This window comes from Malurus melanocephalus, unplaced genomic scaffold (genome assembly GCF_030028575.1).
Source record: "Malurus melanocephalus ecotype Western Australia unplaced genomic scaffold, MMel_1.1 scaffold_73, whole genome shotgun sequence".
NCBI lineage: Eukaryota > Metazoa > Chordata > Aves > Passeriformes > Maluridae > Malurus > Malurus melanocephalus.
In genome coordinates, this window is record NW_026623305.1 from 311,016 (window position 1) to 330,106 (window position 19,091).

General features: G+C 39.9%; 1 protein-coding gene across 1 annotated transcript in view; it reads right to left on the reverse strand.

Moving 5' to 3' along the window:
• Positions 1-8,365: 8,365 nt before the first annotated feature.
• Positions 8,366-19,091, reverse strand: part of CUL3 (cullin 3) — a 53,961-nt gene continuing 43,235 nt past the window's right edge. Inside the window, exons 11-16 of the mRNA XM_057366874.1 lie at positions 17,430-17,554; positions 16,962-17,058; positions 15,848-15,982; positions 10,752-10,938; positions 9,849-9,994; positions 8,366-9,176 (exon numbers count right to left, since the gene is read on the reverse strand). Coding sequence (XP_057222857.1) covers positions 9,045-9,176; positions 9,849-9,994; positions 10,752-10,938; positions 15,848-15,982; positions 16,962-17,058; positions 17,430-17,554 — 822 coding nt within the window. The 3' untranslated portion in view covers positions 8,366-9,044. The remainder of the gene's footprint in view (positions 9,177-9,848; positions 9,995-10,751; positions 10,939-15,847; positions 15,983-16,961; positions 17,059-17,429; positions 17,555-19,091) is intronic.

The following is a 19,091-nucleotide window of genomic DNA, read 5'->3' on the forward strand; positions in this document are numbered from 1 at the left end:
GTAGCTGGAAACAGCTCGCATGAGCAGCTTCACCCTGCTCCATCCCCAGGTGAGCATCCCTCGGGCTGCTGCTGCACCACAGCCCCAGCCCCTTCCCCCTTAGCTGGACCCCCACTCCTGCAGCTGCAGACTGCCACTGCCAGGGCAGAGAGAGGGAGGCAATGCTTTCCTTGTGCAGGGCCATCACTGCTGCTTCGTGCAGCTCCCGGCCCATCCCTGCTCCCACCTGCTGGATACAACCCCGAGGGAGCTGAACTGCTTTCCAGATGGGCCTTTGGAGCATCACCTGGCTTTACAACAGCCAACCCTCTGAGCCCGAGTCACAAAAAGGTGAAATCCTGAACCCCCAGCAACTGTTTCTTCTGTGCTTCCTAAGGAGGGTCAGGGAAATAATCTCATTTATGGAGAACAGCTTTAGGCCTGGTTCTCAGCTCTTCAGCAGCTCCAGGTCAGGAGAACCCATCAATCCTATAAGGAGCATGAGATGACCTGAACCTCAGCCTTCACCCTGATGGTCTCTCTTGGAGGAGGGCAGCCCTCTCACCCAGCCTGGGCACCTCTGCTCCTCTTCCACTCACTTTGATAACTAAATGTGCATGGGAAAAGCTGAAATCCAGGTTCCTCAGCCTTGGACAAGGGTGCTCTCATGCCCTCCCTTTTCTCCAGTTTATTGCCCCACCCCAAACCTTGGGATACAGCCAGGGTGCCACGGCCCCCACTGCCGCAGCATGGTGAGTTCAGACCCTTCACCCACTGCTCCTCTTAGGGGAAAAAGCTGCCACCAGAACCAAGTGCTGGCTTTTGCTGGATCTCCTGAGAAAAGCAAAGTGCTGATTTCACCCTGATCCCTGAATGAAGTGAGTCCTTGCCTTCCTCTCTGCTTCCCCTTCCCCCAGCTCTCCAGCCCGGCTGCCAAACGGAAAAGCACATTTTTCACAGTGACCTACTGAACATGCCAAGAAAGATTTCTTCAAGAGATTAGAAAAATAGCAGTTCAATCTCACGTGAAAAGTCACTTTGCTGAGGGGAGGAGGGGTGGATAATTCTGATATGGGACTCAAAAAAAAATTGGGGCCCCATTCTCACATGGCAGTGACTGGTAACACAGCACAATGTACAGAAAGCTSCTGGGGCACTCCAGCTGTGTGTAAGAGCAGGACAAAGAAGAACATTTGTGTTTAGCACTAAAACATCCACTGGAAAGCCCTGCACAAATTAAAGGCCAAATATAAACAACTAATAAACACTCAGAGAATACCCTCTGCTCCAAGTCTAAAATCCTACAGTGGAAAGGCATGGCATAATAATTAAAAATTCCTTCTCATAATGAATTCCTGAGTTGAGCCTAGTCCTCTGCACTGCTCAGAGCCCTTGGCTCCAGCTGACACCACCAAAACTGATGCTGCATCACAGGATTTAATAAGTTCATAGCAACATCTGTAAGGAAAGTACTTTACAAGGATTATTAGAAYGTAATTAACTTGAGAGAGACTGAGTATGAATTACCTAAGCACCTCAGGAGAAACCCTCATTAAATGCATGACTTGGGCTTCCTAATTTCTTTTTGAAACATTTTTTTTTTGTTTTACACCAATCTCAAGCTCTGCCTGTAACAAGGACAAAACTACTAAATGAAGCTGCTAGATGACAATTATACACAGCAGAGACAGGGCTGAGACAAAAATCAGGATTAAGGCATGACTTGAATACAAAAATCTTTTCAGAGTTTGCCTCTGGGTTCAAATGCCTTTACTCAAATTCATCATCACTTTGGAGGAGAGTAAAGACCAAATGACTGAAAAAGCAAACACCCATCCAACCTATTGCATTTATTTAAATAGACCTCTCTCCCAAGAGATTCTGGTTTCAAAGGTCTGTCAGCAGACACAGAAAATACAGAGAGCTCCAGCGCACACCGKGAGTCAGGATCCGAGCACACACACGCACCAAGAGGAAAAGGAAGCAGGAAYAGAGCTGGAAGGAGCAGAGGGAGCTGTCTCAGGCTGCAGCCTGTCCTACCTGGACCCGGAGCGGCCGCAGCGCTGCCCTGGGCTCTGCTGGAGCGCTCCGGCCGGGCAGCCCCGCGGCTGCRGCTCCTCCCAGGGACGGGACACGGCGCCTCCAGCTCCTGCCGGGGGAACGGGAGCCTGGAGCTGCACCAGGGACAGCTTCCAGCCTCGCAGGAGGCGAAATGTAAACTAAGGTGAGAGAGGCTGCTCCTGACACGGAGCCAGGGCAGCCGGGGAACAGGGATGCTCAGGAACAGGGATGCTCAGGAACAGGGATGCTCAGGAACAGGGATGCTCAGGAACAGGGATGCTCAGGAACAGGGGTGCTCAGGAACAGGGGTGCTCAGGAACAGGGATGCTCACCAACAGGGATGCTCGGGAAGGGGCAGAGGGACACCGGGATTGAAGCTCATCTGCCCTGCACTCCTGGTGGCTGCAGTAACGGTACAGCAAAGAAGTTATTTGCAGCTGACACAGCCTTCGGGGCAAATGCAAGCTGAAACAGCAGCACTGAGACAGATATGAGCATCCTGTCAGTAACAAATGTGTCTCAAAAAGACGCTGCATGTCCTTGGCTGGTTTTTTAGTCATCTCTCAGCAAATGTGGGCTGTGTGCCCTCAGCCAATTAAGGGGCACTTGCAAATAGTTCCATTCTTCCTCAGTTTTCAGTTTGTCTCAAATATTTAAAAAACTCCTAAAACACTCCACGCACTCAAACTCAAGATCTACGAAATGTAACGAGCCAATTGGAGGTTATAGCAGAAACAAGTGTTTGGTAAAAAAGTTYGCAGAATGGGTCAGGATGGGCYACAGTGGGGCATCTGGTCCAACCTCCCYGCTCAGGCAGGATCATCCCAGAGCACATGGCACAGGGCTGTGTCCAGACAGTTCTGGAATATCTGCAGTGAGGGAGACCCCACAGCTTYTCTGGGTAAGCTGTTCCAATGCTCAGTCACTGCCCAGTGCAGAAGCTCTTCCTCAGTTCAGGTGAAATTCCTGGGCACCAGTTCCTGCCGTTGCCTCCTGCCCTCTTGCTCCACACCACAGAGCAGAGCCTGGGCCATTCTCCTGACACCCTCCCTTCATTCCCTCACAGACMCTGATCAGATCCCCTCTCACCCATCTTGACACCGAACAGGCCCAGCTCTCTCAACCTTTCCTGCACTGACACAGCCAACATTCAGCACTGTCCCACGATGGCATCTTTGGGACCCTCTGCCCACGTCCCCAGTGTCAATCCACTTCCACACAAGTCACTGTAGGACGAGAGGGAACTCAGCTTGCCTACATGTGAATTTACGTTCCCAGCTTCAGGGACTAATTTCTGAAAGATTTAACCCAGCAATTTTTACATAAATTACACCTCAATTGAAAACCTTCCAGAAAAAGAAAAGAGGCAGATCTAAACAAAGATCTTGCAGGGCCCACTGAAGTGTTTGTTTAATCAGCTTGCATTTAGCACTGTTGAAGGCAAGTGAAAGCAGAATTCTTGGAAGGCCAGCAGCGGAGCTGGAGCCGGGCGTGACTGCACCCTGCCGAGTGCTAATAGGAGCCAGTCCCCAGGAGAGGGTGACCTTGCCAGTGAGGCCAAGCTCCAGCTTAAGGAACAAGGCAGACCCACGCAGTGTGAARGCTTCTAATTACTGCCTTTCCTGAAGACAACCTTCCTAAGATACACAATAATACACCCCAACTTCTAATTAAAAAAAAACAAACAATCTTGGCTCGGATCCTGCATTATGCTGGAATTGCAGATTTGCATAATTAAGTTGATACCAAATGCTGTGACAGACAAGCTGCAGGAGATTAATAGCCTCATCTTTAACAGAATTTCAAAGGAACAAGATCCAAACAGCCAACAAAAGATTAGCAGAAGTGGCTCTCAAGGTCTAGGAAATGCAGGCTTTACTGGGTTTTGGGGTATGTTCCAGCAAACTTTCCAAAGGAAAATCAGCACACGAACTCAAAAGCCATAGGAAGGCACCACCAGGCTCTAACTTTGGCATCACTTTGAGGACTTCAGGACTTCTTTTGATTTTTTTTCCTTCCAATAGCAGGAGTGCTAAAGGCTAGTCAAAAACAAGAAGTTCCATCCACTGGTGGATCCCCCTTTCCTCCCTCCCTCCCAGTTTCTACTCAGGAAAGCAGGAGCACGTGGCTCTCCAGACAACTTCCTTGTGCTGTCTACAGCTAATCCAGGTCAGCAATTCTGGGACTGGAAAAGGTGAAATGGGTCTTCCTCTCCTAAGCAGCAATTTGCTCCTTGCTTTGGGAGRAAGAGCTGCTGAGAGCAGGCAGTGTCAGGCTGGCAAGAGACCCAGGCAGATACTGCTGCTAGTTACAACCACACCACATTGGCAAGATTTACAGGTGAAACCTATGAAAAAAAGAAAAGATCAGGTAATGTTTGAGAAGACTGAAGTACCAGCCTAAACCTCACTGCCTTAGTGTGGAATGAGGCAGAAATATTACATTGCAAACMACCAGGCTGTGTGTCTACTTCCCTAACAAAGCTTGGCTGTCCTTGAAAAACTTGGCTTAATTTAAAAGGTTGTAAAAATAGAGACATTCACTTTATCATATTTACATCTAAGTTCCTTAAAGCAAGGACTAATGCTGTGGCTTTCCACATACAGGATAAAYACAATGTGGTCAAAACTGAGGCTTCAGGTCCTAACCTAATGAAAATAAATAAGTAACTCGGATTAAAAACAAAACCAAACCACTACTCTGCCAGGATTTGAAGGATACAGCACACAAATGAACAATGTTCACAGAGGAGGAACAGAACAGCTCTAAGATCAGAGGGTTCCTCTGCATCTGTTGCACCTGGAATAATGGTCAAATTTTGATCTGCAGGGGAAGGAATAAACTGCTCTAAGTTCAGATGTTATTTCTTTCCTACCCATAAACTCTGGGTTCCTCTCAATGCTACTGGATGCATTAGTTCCCAGGGACTTACTCYCCATGAAAGTTCCAGTTTTGGAGAAGGAAGGGAAGAACAGAAGTGGCTCATACTCTTGACATGCACCAATGCCAGCACAACAGCGCTGTTCTGGGGCAAGAGGGGCAGGCATGGTTACACCAAAAATGAACCACAGCTGGAAGAGTCACAATAGTAAATGCTGTCTGTGGGCACAATCTCTGAACACTTCCCTGCACAGCGAAGGACAGAAAGGTGAGTGAACTACTATCCTGTCCTTTTATCCAGCTTTCATTTRGATGGATATACGAGTTCTCTATTTTACAATCTTTTCACGACACCTTCCAGAGAACAGAGGTACCATTAAATTTGCACTTCAGATTGAGCACATTGGTTATTACATTTATTATTCAAGATATCAAAATGAGTATCAACAGAAATTAAACTTGGCCCAGACACAAACRGGATAATGCCTGTTACCAGCTGTGCACATTAGTCTGAGTCCAGTTCTAGGCTGTCAAATCCTGGCTCTAAAKCACCGGGCTCATGGAAGGGGGAGCTCAGGATCAGAGCCCAACTCACCTCTAAGCACCGTGAGGAACAAAGCAGAACAATGGGTTTGATTGAGCTGTAGTGGTTCTGCCCAGTTTTGCACATGCAGAGGACACAAAGCAGTTGCAGATTTTGCTGCTTTTGAAAAAATGGGAACCCCATCTCTGTGCAGGCTTATCCCCAAAACAATGCATCATGACAGGTTCTATCAGGATAACAATATCTGTATATTTATATATAAAGTGCCACCCATCAGTCCTATACCATGTGAATAAAAATACTTCAGTCTTTCAGCATATTTAGTACAATGCTTCTGTTTCCACAGGTGAGGGAAARTAAATCTGACACTGGTGGCTGATTCTCAGTGAGCAGTGGCAAASAGAACAAACTGTGTTGCATTGGAAGTTTTGGGGTTGACAGAACAGTTTGCCTTTGGAAACGAGGGCGAGGAAAAACATTGCATTCAGGTGTAGCTCAACATCACAGACTTGGTCTGCTTGGCATCCATTCATTCTGTAGCCAGTRGGGAAATTGTATGGATTAATTCTAGGAGACACAAAGAGTACACCAAAGCTGTAAAGGTAGATAACGTGGAAAAAGACGAAGAACTGCATGAGGGATCTATAGGATTATCGTATTTGTTATGATGAGGTAAATGAGGCATACTCTCAATCCTTCTAAATGAACTCATCTACAGGCAAAGTACATGCCTACACATCTTCAAACAGCTGTAAAACTCARAACCTACTTTTAATTTGAAAAATTTCAGAGAATTTAACTCCATCATTACTACATATTCTTATTGCATTTAGCTGCATGTTAATGCAGAGAAAACAAACTTACTAATAACTGCRCTCATGCACGTAACTACAGGCCTACAAATGAAATTTTAACAAAATTACAAAGAAGCTTTAACTAGAAATTAGAGAAAAAAATTAGATAAGGCATTACAGAATTCTACTATAGATTGTAAATGAAATCCCACTAACACAAAAGCACATAAACGTCAAACTCACCTTAAGCAGTCCTAGTGATGGACTAGTCTTTGTTCTCTCTGATGAGTTTTCACATTCTCAATTTTTCAATCCTTTACCTCATTGTTCAATGACAAAGGGCATATTTTTAAAACCTGACTTCAGCAGAAGTCCCTTCCTAAACARTGTCTTCAAAATGCTGTTAAAATGGAAACTATGCTCTTAATATTTGTTACTGAAGATAGCCATCACCACCTGCTGTTTTTCTGGCAAACACTCTTGCCCACATAGCTTTTAAAAACACTCTCTTCAACACCTAATTATACAGTCATTCACGTAACATTCAGCCTCAGCACTTCCAAAAGCCCCCAGAAATAGGAAACTTCAGCTGATGCCCAACAGAAGTACACAGGCAWTGCAAAGGACAAGGACCTTCTGTCCCAAGCCACAACACTCATGTCTCTGTAAACTTCACAGGGAAAAGGACTTGGACCTGCTTGTCCCTACAAAGCACACGGGAAAACATTAACACGCAATATCACAACGTTTATGCTAATAAAGAGTAAGTTATGCATAAAAAGAACCTTCATACTGGTACATGGAAGAGTGGTTTACAATTTGAGGAAGATGTTTCTGGTGACTTGGAACAAAATCAAACCCCCAGATCAGCTCCAAACCCTATTTAGTACTGTTGTATGGCTAAACAATGAGCACATMTCTACTGAAGATTTGCACACACTGTGCAGAAACAGAGGTGTTTCACYAACAGCCAGCAAATATCTTTTCAGAAGGGCCAACAACCTAGCTCATTTCTTCTGGGGCAAAATTGTTGATGGACAAGTTCTTCAGCRACCACCTCCTTCTGCTAATTCAAAAACTGTTTGTGTGTGTGTAGGTGTGTTGGGGGTGTGCAGTAAACTTAAAGCTTCATAAAACCACTTCCAAAAAGCAAAGTTAAAATACCACCCTAATTCCAGTCCCTCTCTCTAGAATATCCTACTYTTGAACAATAGCCAGGATTTGTATCTTAAACAGGCTGGAGAGGGGTAGAATTGTGGACACATTATGAAAAACACTCTGCAGTTCACACTGGGACACTGCACCAGCACCAAGCACTTGTTTAGTTCAGCTCATCAAGAACTGCTTTGGCAGAACCGAAGTGCTCTACAACCCAGCTTTTCTTTTTGCTTCAATTCCAGCTCTACATATTGGAAAGCCCATCCCAACRACATTTTTCAAGGTCTATGGGTAAAAGTAATGTGAACCAAGACAAAAAAATACTGGATTGAATTAAAACAGAAAAATAGTWATGGTGGGGAAACCAGGGAATATGTGCACTGAAATATCAGAAATATGGCTTAATAAAAACTACAGTACAATGCACACTTGGAAGTTTCTAACTGTGAGAAAAATCATGCCACCAAACTGCTATTTTTAATCTATTTTTGCAGCATACTGTCAAGAAGGAAAAAAAGTTCCAGGGTAAGAACTAAAAATTTCATTACAGTAACAATTTTTTATTGCATGTTTAAAATGCATTTTTAAAAACAAATAGTGCACGCTGGCTTCACTTTAATCTCCTGAAATATGCACTTATGATGGGAAGCCCTGKGGCTACAGATCCATCTATGATGTTTATTAACAAAATATAATCCCAGTACATTTCCCCAGGGGACTGTATTTAGTTCCAAAAGATTGTCAACCCTGTACTCTAACACACTTGAATTAGTTGTTTGTGTACACTAAATCAATTTATTTTAAATTTATTTTGTCTACATTTAGTGAAATAAAAACATCGCCCTGTACAATCCACCATCAGCAGTGAGTACAACAGCAAAAATTATTATACAGTTTATACACACTAAAATCTTGTCCTTTTTCCTATAAAGAAACCAGAACAAACCTAATCAATATAGAGTTTAATTTAGAAGAACTCATATTACAGAAGGGAAATCCAAAATTATTACGGTCTTTTCTGAACCCCCAGAAGTTCCTGATTCATGTTGGAACAGTGAGTGCAGCTGGAAGAGTGAAACATGCTCAAGTTGTCTTCTCGGGTCTTCAAAAAATTAGCAAGTATTTAAATTAAACATGTCTAGTTAAAGAAACAATTGAAGCAGAGCAAGATAAGTGGGAATTTTGCCTTACCACTTGTGGTTTCTTTTAAACCCAACTTATACAATGCGCCAAGTGCTAAGCAACACTACAGAAACACATTTACATCAACACTGAAGATCTGGGGAAATGAAATTCCAACAAATTTATTTTTTTAAATGAGCTGTATTTTCTAAAGTCGTTTTTATTTCTCTGTTTTCATACAGTATTGAAAACAAAACGCGGCACATTCACATTTTCCCGAAGAATTTTAAGGATGATCTCTACAGGGATAACGTTGAAAAGCCTGAAGCTCAATTAATTCATGTCAAAAACTCTCAAAAGGAGTAAAAGGCTTGATCTGAATGGTCTAGAACATGTATTGTAATTTAATAGAGAAGATGGTCGTCTTAATATTAATGATTTAAAAGAACTTCCCAGTTCATGCGAAGAGTATAGTCCAAGAATAAATCAAATTTTCTGAACGCATCTTATGCTACGTAAGTGTATACTTTGCGATCCTCAGGTGTTCGTGCCAAATATTCTCTCTCAATAAGTCCTTCAATACGTTTTTTAATAACAACTGGACTTGGTAAGAATCGGGCCTTCAGCTGCTGAGTTACCTGAAACAAAATAAAACCCAAAARTATAAGATCACAGTGCCAAGTAAGATCTTCAAGTATCCTAACAGACCACAAYAATCAGAAAAATGTATTAAGATAGAGATGGTGACAACTATGAAGCACAATGAGCAGCCTGCAGATTTCTGACAGTCCCTCCACTTGCCTGCTCATGTTTGTGTGYAATTCAAAGCTCTACAGAGGTATTGTCACAACTTGAGAATCCTCCCACAATTTCACAGCTCTGAGGGAGTTCAGGAGTGCAAAATGTGCAATGTCCTGAAGCTGTCTGAGCTTAGGRGTGAAGAGCAGCAGGACTGTTTCTCTCTTTGCTAAGAGCTCAAAGCTCTCAAACCTGGACCCACAGTCAGAAGACCAAAGCAGAAAATAATGTTAAGCACATTGGTTTGTGTGCACAACTGCTTTTAAAGGATTTAACATCATAACAGCACTAAAAGGAGGAAGGAAAATCAGATATCCTGTGAGTACATCCTAAAGCAAAGGGTAAGGATTTAGGTGTGTCTTCAGATAGGGAAAAAAAAAGGATGGGTTAAATAGAGAGCATCTCTCAAAATCCTTTCAGAATCATGTTAGGAAGAGCAGTGTAACTTTAATGAGTCAACAGGAAAAGCAAAAAGAACTCCCAGGCCCATGTCCCAGCACTGCAATGCATACCTCTGCTACTAGCACATTGTGTTGCATCTTCTTTCTAGATTTCATTATCCGAACTATAGCAGCTTCTATCTCATGTTTTCTGTCATCATCTACTTTCTGCCTTGTTTCTTTCCTTTCTGGATCAGATTCTCCTTGTTTGGCAGCAACTTGAAAGAAAGAGAGAATGTAAATTATGTTAGAAAAATTAAAATTTATTTATGTGTGTGTTAGCTTCACTATCTATTTCATCTAGACATCAAGTTGTATTTTCCTGAGTTTTGACATTCTCAAAGTTGATTTTTTTAAAAAAAATGAAAAGCAGCCACAGGAATATATTAACACTTTCTGGCATATTTTGATAGCAACTGACAAGATAACAAACTGTTATTTAATTACTACTATGTTAAAATTTGAACAGTACTCAACTGCTTACAGGCACAAGCACCAGCACTTCTATAAGCTAATGAAGTGGTGTTACACACTCAGCTTCCCTTATTTGTTAAACCCAAATCACTGCCCAAAACCATTATAAGCTACCTGGTACTTGAAAATGGCTGTTGTATCATGGGCTAAAAACATCATTCATTTCACAGCAGTACAGCAACTTATGAGGCAATTTTCCTATTCTGAATCAATCAGTAGCATATTTTTCATTTTATTATTTAATTTGAATTTTATTTTTCTTTCAGTAAGAGATTTCCTGTAAGAGACAATTACAAATTTTGTAAAGTAAAAGGCTTAACGAGGCTTAACTGACTTCCACACTTCTCTTGGTATTTGAATTTTCATTTTGATGCAACTAATCATCAAGAAAAAAAAGGCTTTCTTCCTTTTACTTCTAYGGACATCAACCCTGCAAAAAATAATTTGAAGTTTTAAGGCAGATTTGGGATTGCAAGAGAATAGAATACAAAGCTCACTTACCCGTCTGGATCTTGACTCTGTGTAGTTTAGATGTGAACTGATCATTGACTGTAAATATATGACCATTTTCTATTTCTTTYGATTTAGGCTCTTTTGTGAGAACACGTTGTGTTGGTTTGCCACATGCAAGGGACTGTAGGGCTCTAACCAGTTCTCTTTCAGGGATATCAGTTTCTTGTTGGATTTCCTAAAGAAGAATATTTAGTTAGCTTATGACTGTGGCATATCATGTGTTGCAAACAATATCAGGGATTGCTTAAAAAAGTAATACTGTGACAGTTGTGGCACTTGAAAGGTCAGAACTCATTTAGCAGCAAGGCCTCTGGCTATTGTGCACAATGATTCACCTGGGTCAGCACCCAGACAGCAAATTCTGTCAAATGAACAGTCACCATGAGCTGAAAGGAGAAGAATGAATAAGCAGCTGTTCCATTTCCCTGCAATTTTTGGGAGAGCTGAAACGATTTGTTAACTGTTTCCAAGGTTTGTTGAACAGAGTGAAATAACCCTGAGTAACTCAATGAGGGAAAACATCCGTGATGTTCATGACCATTCCTGACCAAGARCTGCAAAAATGCTTTTGCATTCAGCTATGCTGTTGAAAATAACATCTTTACAAATGGAGCAAACAATGTCTGGTTTCACTGTAACATAGTATACTCTAGATTCATTATACCTCCTTTCTAAAAACTCAAATAATTTACTTACAGCTCAGATGGCTAGTACTTCTCCAGATGAAATACAAAATGACCCCATTTTAGTGCAGCAAACCTATGAACTTTGAAGACTGTAAGAAAATCCCTACATAACCTGGTGTACTTCTGTCAGTGGTCTTAAGAGTCAGCTGAGAGACAGATGTTAGCAAGTCACCAATGATCTTGAGCTAGTAAATAAATTACACTAGATGCAGAATGATGCCCTAATATGCTCCAGAAGGACAACTATGCTCCCTCCTCAGACCTAACATGTTTACTGAGCTCCCATTCAGTAAAAGCTTCTTTTCACTCATCTCTTTTCTTCCTTTTTCTAGCCTGAGGAAATTTCAGACACCTCTGATCTCACACTCCCATTCATACTCTTGAGGGACTCATAGGAGCTAAAGAGAACAAACAAACCTCRCAGACATGCAGCTATCCACAAAAGCTATTCCTTTCTCAACTTCCCCAGCTTTGGTTCCAAGGTGAGTATCAAGCCCTTACACTGTCCCTGTAAATTCCTGATTCTCACAGCACACAAATCCATGTGATGACCTTAGGTTATAAACAGCAGTAACAACTSCAAGTGATCCAGAAAAGTCAAACTAAATTCTATCAAAAAATGTTATTTCTTGAGTATACTCAAGTTATTTTTTAAATCAATCCAGAAAAACCAGCCATTTTTCTGCCATTTTCCACTACTAACAACATACAATAAAAATAATTTGGATGTACTGGCCTTCACTTGGATTTTCATACACTGCACCTCATACACAGCACCTCACTACCTGTTCTCTGTGATGCTAAGGCTCAGACAAAATATGCATTATTTTTCAACTCAGCCCAACACTACACATACAGTATTGACTTTACATGAAACTGTTTATGACAAGAGTTCAAATTAACTGGAATGAGGTAAAAAAAACAACTGGTAAGTCCAGAATTAAAAAAATTCAGGATTTTTAGTAATTCCTGCTTATACATGAATTGGAAATAATAATGCGTTCTTAGGAGTATTCTTAGCAYAATGCATTTGGAAATATTGATACCATTTGAAATAGGTTGTGAATATCCATGTATTTTAACTATTTGCTAGTATCAAAATGTCTCTTCCCAAGCTGCTCATAGAAAGTTAGCATTTCTCCCCTTGCTGCTTTACTTGAAACAAGCTGTCACATTCACTTTTTTTTTTTTTTTCAGATTCAACACAAAATAGTATTAAAAAAACCCCAAACAAAACAAAAAGTTATAATCCTTTCTATGGTCACAACAAAAAAAATCTTAATTAAAATCTTAAAAAATTTCATCTTATGCTGATGAAATGGATTCATCAGCATAAAATTTAACAAACCAAAGGAAGGTGTCAGATTTTGGAACTTAGATAAATGTAAAGCCTTAAAGGCTACAAACCAAACCCAGCTTATTAATGATGTAATGCCAGTGACATGCAGGTTCCCAAACTTTGATTTCTGATCAGCAATTAAAATTAATCCTTACAAAACTACTTTTACAAGGCCATACATATACTCTGCTTTTAACAAATGTGAAACTAAGAGCCAAAAGGGAATCTGAGGGGGTTTCATGTACCCATCCTTCTATAAACCACCATGTATTTGCTACTGTACTTCACTCTGTAGCATTCCAGCTGAGCCATGAACAATCTCAAACCATTTCCCTTTTAGAATCTAAAAGCCAGCATTAAAGGACCACAATGAATTGCACTGCAATATGCTGYCTCAGAAGGAGCCAAAAACGTTTGAGTAGAATAAAAAAAAATGCAGCTATGAATGTAAATGGGGATAACAGATGTTCCTGTGCTCTCCTTCCTTCAGCCTGTAGCATTACATTTTCCTAAACATATTCCTATGTAGATATTTGATGTAGCAGCAAAAAAATGAGTATTTCTCTCCCATCTCCAAAAATGCCTTATTTTAAAGACCACATTAGATTCATGCACAGGAGTGGTACTGATTAAACAATCTCATTAAATATTACCAAGTGAGTTCTGTCTGAGGGCTACAAAAGAGATCATTGTAGGTGTGGAACTCTGTCCAGTTCTACACAAAAAAMCAGATTATTAGAAGAAAAATGTGCAGAAAAATCAGAAGGAAAATCATGATGTCATTTTGTTGAAATAATAAAAAGTATTTTTAGTTTTATTTACAGACTTCAACTTGTATACTTTCCAAAGCAGACATCAGCAAAAGAGGAACCAGGTAATCTAATTTCAAGTCCTGATCTCTCATTTTTGTGGAATAAGTCAACAACTTTAACTTCTACTATGGTCACATTTGTATTTCTTGTTTGTTAAACATAAAGAATCATCCTTATTTTTGATGCCATTACAAGAAAAGTGTATTTCACTTTTTAAAATACTGAGCTGTAATGTAAATCAACAGATACATATGTTGAGAATCACATGACACTTGATTAGAAAAAACTGAATTCTTAGAAAAAATTACTCTGAAGGTTTTGTATGAAGATCCTTACTCTTCTACTTCAGTAGCATTAACCTAGACCCGTAAGTCCAAGAGCTATTTTGCATATACAAATAAAATGTTGCTGTACAGGAATACAATAAATTAACACATTTTTTGTGAATAATTTTTTCTAGGCAATGATCTTTTAAGTTTCCATAGCATTTTATGCTATGGAAGCTATGATAATTTTTGCATTATCATTATCCCATGTTTTTCTCAATCACATGGCTTAATGGCTGTTAGGATTATTGTGAGGATTTTATCAAGTTGGCAATTAATAATCACACTGAATGCAAAATAAAACAGCAAAATCTGCTCAGCTGTGAAGGCAACTTCAAATGAATCTGTTGAGCTGTGAGAAACATTTGTGTATCAGACAACTTTAGGATMCACAAGTACACACAAGTCAGCTCACGTGCTCTGCTGCAGTGAAAGCCCTCATTTCACTCAACAGAGAAGGAATGCCAGGGTTGCCCAGCACTCAGCAGTTAATCAGGGTATTCAGTAATCAATGAACAAAGATAAAATTCATTCTCCTCYCAAGTTTTCATAAGCTTTCCTGGCTGGAGTTAAAGATAACTCCCACACACTTCACCAAAGAAACCAAACAACACAAATATGCTTCCTTAATGTTTTAGTTCAAGTTGGACACAAAGAAAGAGCTTCAGAACTTCCAAAYCAGAAATAAACAGAACTTACAGCCTAAAAGCAGAGGGACATGTTCCTCTATTGTCTGGTTTTAGTAAAATATAGTTTAAAGCGTGTATTAAAAATTCCGTTTTCCACTGCTCTACCAAGTATTGCTTATTCATATACAGCTAAGGCTCTACTACTCATCATGCCCACAATTTGGTGGAATAAGGCAGCCACCAGCCCAATTTCAAAATCAGCTTAAAGAAAAAAAAAAAGAGCTGTTAAGTCCTCCTCCTTGTTTTCACTCCCTCAAATATTCTGCAGAGAAAGTRCTCAAAGCTGTAATGCTCCTGCAATGGATTTCACAACACACAGGACTTTCTGTGCTCTAAAATAATGGTTTAAATTATCAGTAGTTTATTAAGAACCTCTTATCAAATCCTGYCTTCCTTAATCACTACTGAGACCATTTCAAAGAAACTTGCTTTATTAACAGGCTAGAAGTATGCCAAATAAGCTGAAAACAYAATGCAAACAAAAAGGCAAATGATTATTATTCACAGCACAGTCTAAAGCAGATGAGAAAACCTGGAAATCCACTCTGTTTTAGTGCACCCATACTGCTTTTCAAGGCTGCCAATGCTCTCTCAAAAAGAAGATACTGTCTGAAACAAAAATATCAATTTATATTAACAATATAAGGCTCACACCACAAAGCACATGATCCTCCTCCAGTCCTAATGGTTTCTTCATCATAATCTCTTGGCTGACATTTCAACCTTTCCCAGAAACACCGTTCTAGTCTCCATGTTAAGAATCTATCCAGACCTTTCTTCACTGACCTTTCTGGCTGATCAGCTCAGAGAAGGGCTGAAAGTTCTTTGATTCATCCTCTAGCTCAGTCCAGCCTGCCAATTCTACTAAGGTATTCAAGAAGCCAGGATACAAACCCTTCTCCACCCTTTGGCCTCTAAATCCAGTTTCTCAAGGACAAAACAAGGAAATGGAGCCACCTGCTGCATTTCAACTTCAGCTTTTCTACAGCTCAATGGCCTAGAACAACCACACTGACAATTCTCAAACATTTCTGAAACCATCTACTCACAAATCATTTTCTCCCCTAGAACTGCTTCCCAGGTACATTGCTATGATCTGCTTCTTGTGTTTATTGGCTTRATGCATAGTCAAATAGAAAAAGAAGCACCTGCTCTTTAAAGGTCTACTCAAGAGGACAATAAAGTGCCTAAAACAGTTACTTAGAACCAGGTAAGAAACCCACAACACTTACCTCAAATGTGTATTTTTCTCTGTTGTTAAATAGCATTAATATTGTCATCTGGAAAGTGGAGACTTGCAATATGTGCTTCCGTGTATTTGAGCCAGTTACTTGGGCACCTCCTACACCGACTTCTGAGCCATCTTCCTATTTTAAAATTCCAAAACTACTATTAGATTATTCTTCACTGAAAAGTATTTCATCCTGATAAGATGAAAGTTATATGATGAAAAATTTCTCTAGGAAATCAGCCTACAGAAGTGATAGAAAAGCAAACACCTGAGGGCATAACCAGGATGTCCAGCAGCTGCCTTACAACGCCATGGAAATTGAGGTTGGAGGTCAATCTGGAGGTCCTGTGGTCCAGCCACCACTCCAGGCCAGGCCATCTACAGCCATCAATCAAATACTGACCARTGCTAAGCATGGAGACTCCACCACCTCTGTGGCCCCTCTTCCACTACTWGCCCACCCTCCAAATTTTCTTACTTTTGTCTTTAAAATAATCACAATATTTATCTTACAGTAACACAATTTTAACATCCTCACAAACRCACATTATTAATACTTTATTATAAGAATTTTGTTTTCATTTTGCATTGCCTCCCAACATTCCCAAGCATCATGACAGTACTAGCTCTAGCTTTGTATCTTACTACTGGTCTAATCACTGTGAGATTYCTTTCTTGTATATATACAAATTAAGCATTGTACTTCTATAAACTGTTTAGAGTCTTGTTTCTGAAAAAATGCTGTGTACATTAAACTCTGCATATGAAAAGCAGGCTAGACTTGGCTTAGCAAAAATAACTAACGTGTTTCTTTTCACTTTTAACTGACAGTCACAAAACCCCAAACCACTCAAATCTTTGAGATCCCCTCTAGATAACATTTACTACTTTTCTACAAGTAAAAGATGATGCTGAGTGATGCATTAGATTCAGAGGGGGGACAAAGCAAAACTGTGACAAAGAAAGAATCAGACTATAAGGCTAATGGAAGGCATCTTATTCACACATTCTCAGAGGGTTTGCTTTTGTTTTACAAAATTCTGAAGTAGCTAAAAAATATAAATTGGCTTACTTTTTAAAAAACATAGAATATTTACAAAATCTTGATTCTCTACCTTTTTAACAGGCCCATAGAAAGTGGCATTGAGATCTGCAGAACCCATGTGATGCTGGAGTGTCAGCTGTCGCCCACTGTGTTTGGCTAAATAAAATCTGTAATAGAATTGATATGAAAACAATATATAGTTCACATTTTGTACTGAAGAGGAAATATCTTAAAAAAGTTACATAGCCTTTTGGAGCTATTGAGGACATTTAAAAAACATTTATAACTTACTGCTTTTCCAAAACATTAACTTTTATCAGAATTCTATTTAAGATCTCCCAAAACCTCAAGCATGATAATGCAACTGTTGCATTCTCCAGTTTTCACGTAAGCTGAAGAAGAGCAGCTTGCCAGCACATCCTTAACAGTAAAACTGTTTAAAAAAATATCTGTACAGGTAAAAAAAAAAACTCTGTACAGGAAAGCTTAGAAAGTTTATTCTTAAAACTTCTGCCTAAAAATCTGATTTAATACATACCTTCTAAATATTTCAAAAGCATGTCTGGGAGCTGGAGGGATGTTGCACTTTGGTGTGGCTGACTGGGTAGGCCAGTAACCTGTTGTGAGGACACGCACTGTGAGATCAACACCTCCTAACGAGACCTAAGAATAATTGGAAGAAACATACACAATTTTAAAACAGGACCATATCTCACCACTTTTTCTATACCAGTTTAAAGTGCTCAGAATTTTATCTAACTATGAAAGAAACAGACATATCTGTAAATATTCTTTTTACAAAACCACACAAATATATTAATTCATCACTATCAGAGTACATGGTACAGCAAAAACCTGCTACATTATTCTCCTCTGGCATTTAAGAGTGTACAGARTTGACCAAAATAAATTCTTAACCAAGAACTAAATGTTTGTGATCATACACAGAACTTATGATACRTGCAACCAATCTTTCTAAATAGGTTTTTTGATGACATGCAATAACACCAGGTTGCATGAAATGTGTCAGTTTCAAAACAACTCCTTCTAAATGTGCTCTCTGGAAGTAGAGAGGAAACACTGAATATCTGATGTTAAACCACAGGGAGCTTACCTGTGGACTGCAATGTCAATAGTTACTCACTTTTACACACCCCACCTCTTTCCCTAMAGACAGCCGTGACTGTGACTATTCAGCACTGCTGAGGAAACATTCCCCAACTGAAGTGCTGATCTACAAAGAAGATGGGTTAGTAGATGATAAAGATCTGTCTACCAGCGATGCATAATTCTCAGTAGCTATCCCAAATAACTGACTACTTTCAAATCTAGGAGGTAGAACCGATACCTTCAAAGAACACACATTATGGAAAACAAAAAACAAAGCCTACAAAAGTCTGGCATGATACCTAAAAAAATGGGAACGCTCTCTAATTTTTATTGGAATTTATATTTCAAGCATTCTAGAAGCAAAACATGACTAGGTCCTAAAGAAAAGAAACTAAAACAGAACAGTAGGAAAGCTGCCTGTCCACAAACAACTTTAYGCATATCCTCTCCAACCTCTTCTAAATCCACTTAGGGAACATGCTGTTCTCCTACTCATGATGATTCACAGAATACTGAGCAGGAAGATTTCAGCCAATTGCTTCAAGACAGCAAAGATTTCGTATCACCTTGCACAACCAGGGATACTGGACACAAAACATCCATTAAAATATTCCTAGCACTTAGACTTCTGAAACCAATTCTAACATGTTTGATGTACAGACCCTAGTACACTGGCAAGTGCTACTGAATATCAGTATAGAAAAAAAACAGTGTTTTAGAGCAAGCAAACTGGTATCTCAAAAAGAAGTGACAGCTCCATAAAATATTCCACCTACTTTTACAAGAAGGTGTATTTTTTTCTAATTAAACAACTAAGTCCATATTTGACAATTTGCAATAAAATTTGAAAAACTAGATTTTGAAATTTGCAATAAAATGGCAGCTTTGCCTTTAGCAAAGGCACGAATTGCGTCAGCAAAATTCAACATGAGATGGCATAATTTGCAAATACCTGCAGCATAAAGTATTTTCCTTGCTCTTAGCAAAAAATACAGATCACAACTGGTCATTAACATTAAAGAATAGGAATGGAACAGCTTTTCTGGCGACACGGCTTTTGGAAAACACACGGGAGCGGGCAGCCGGCCCC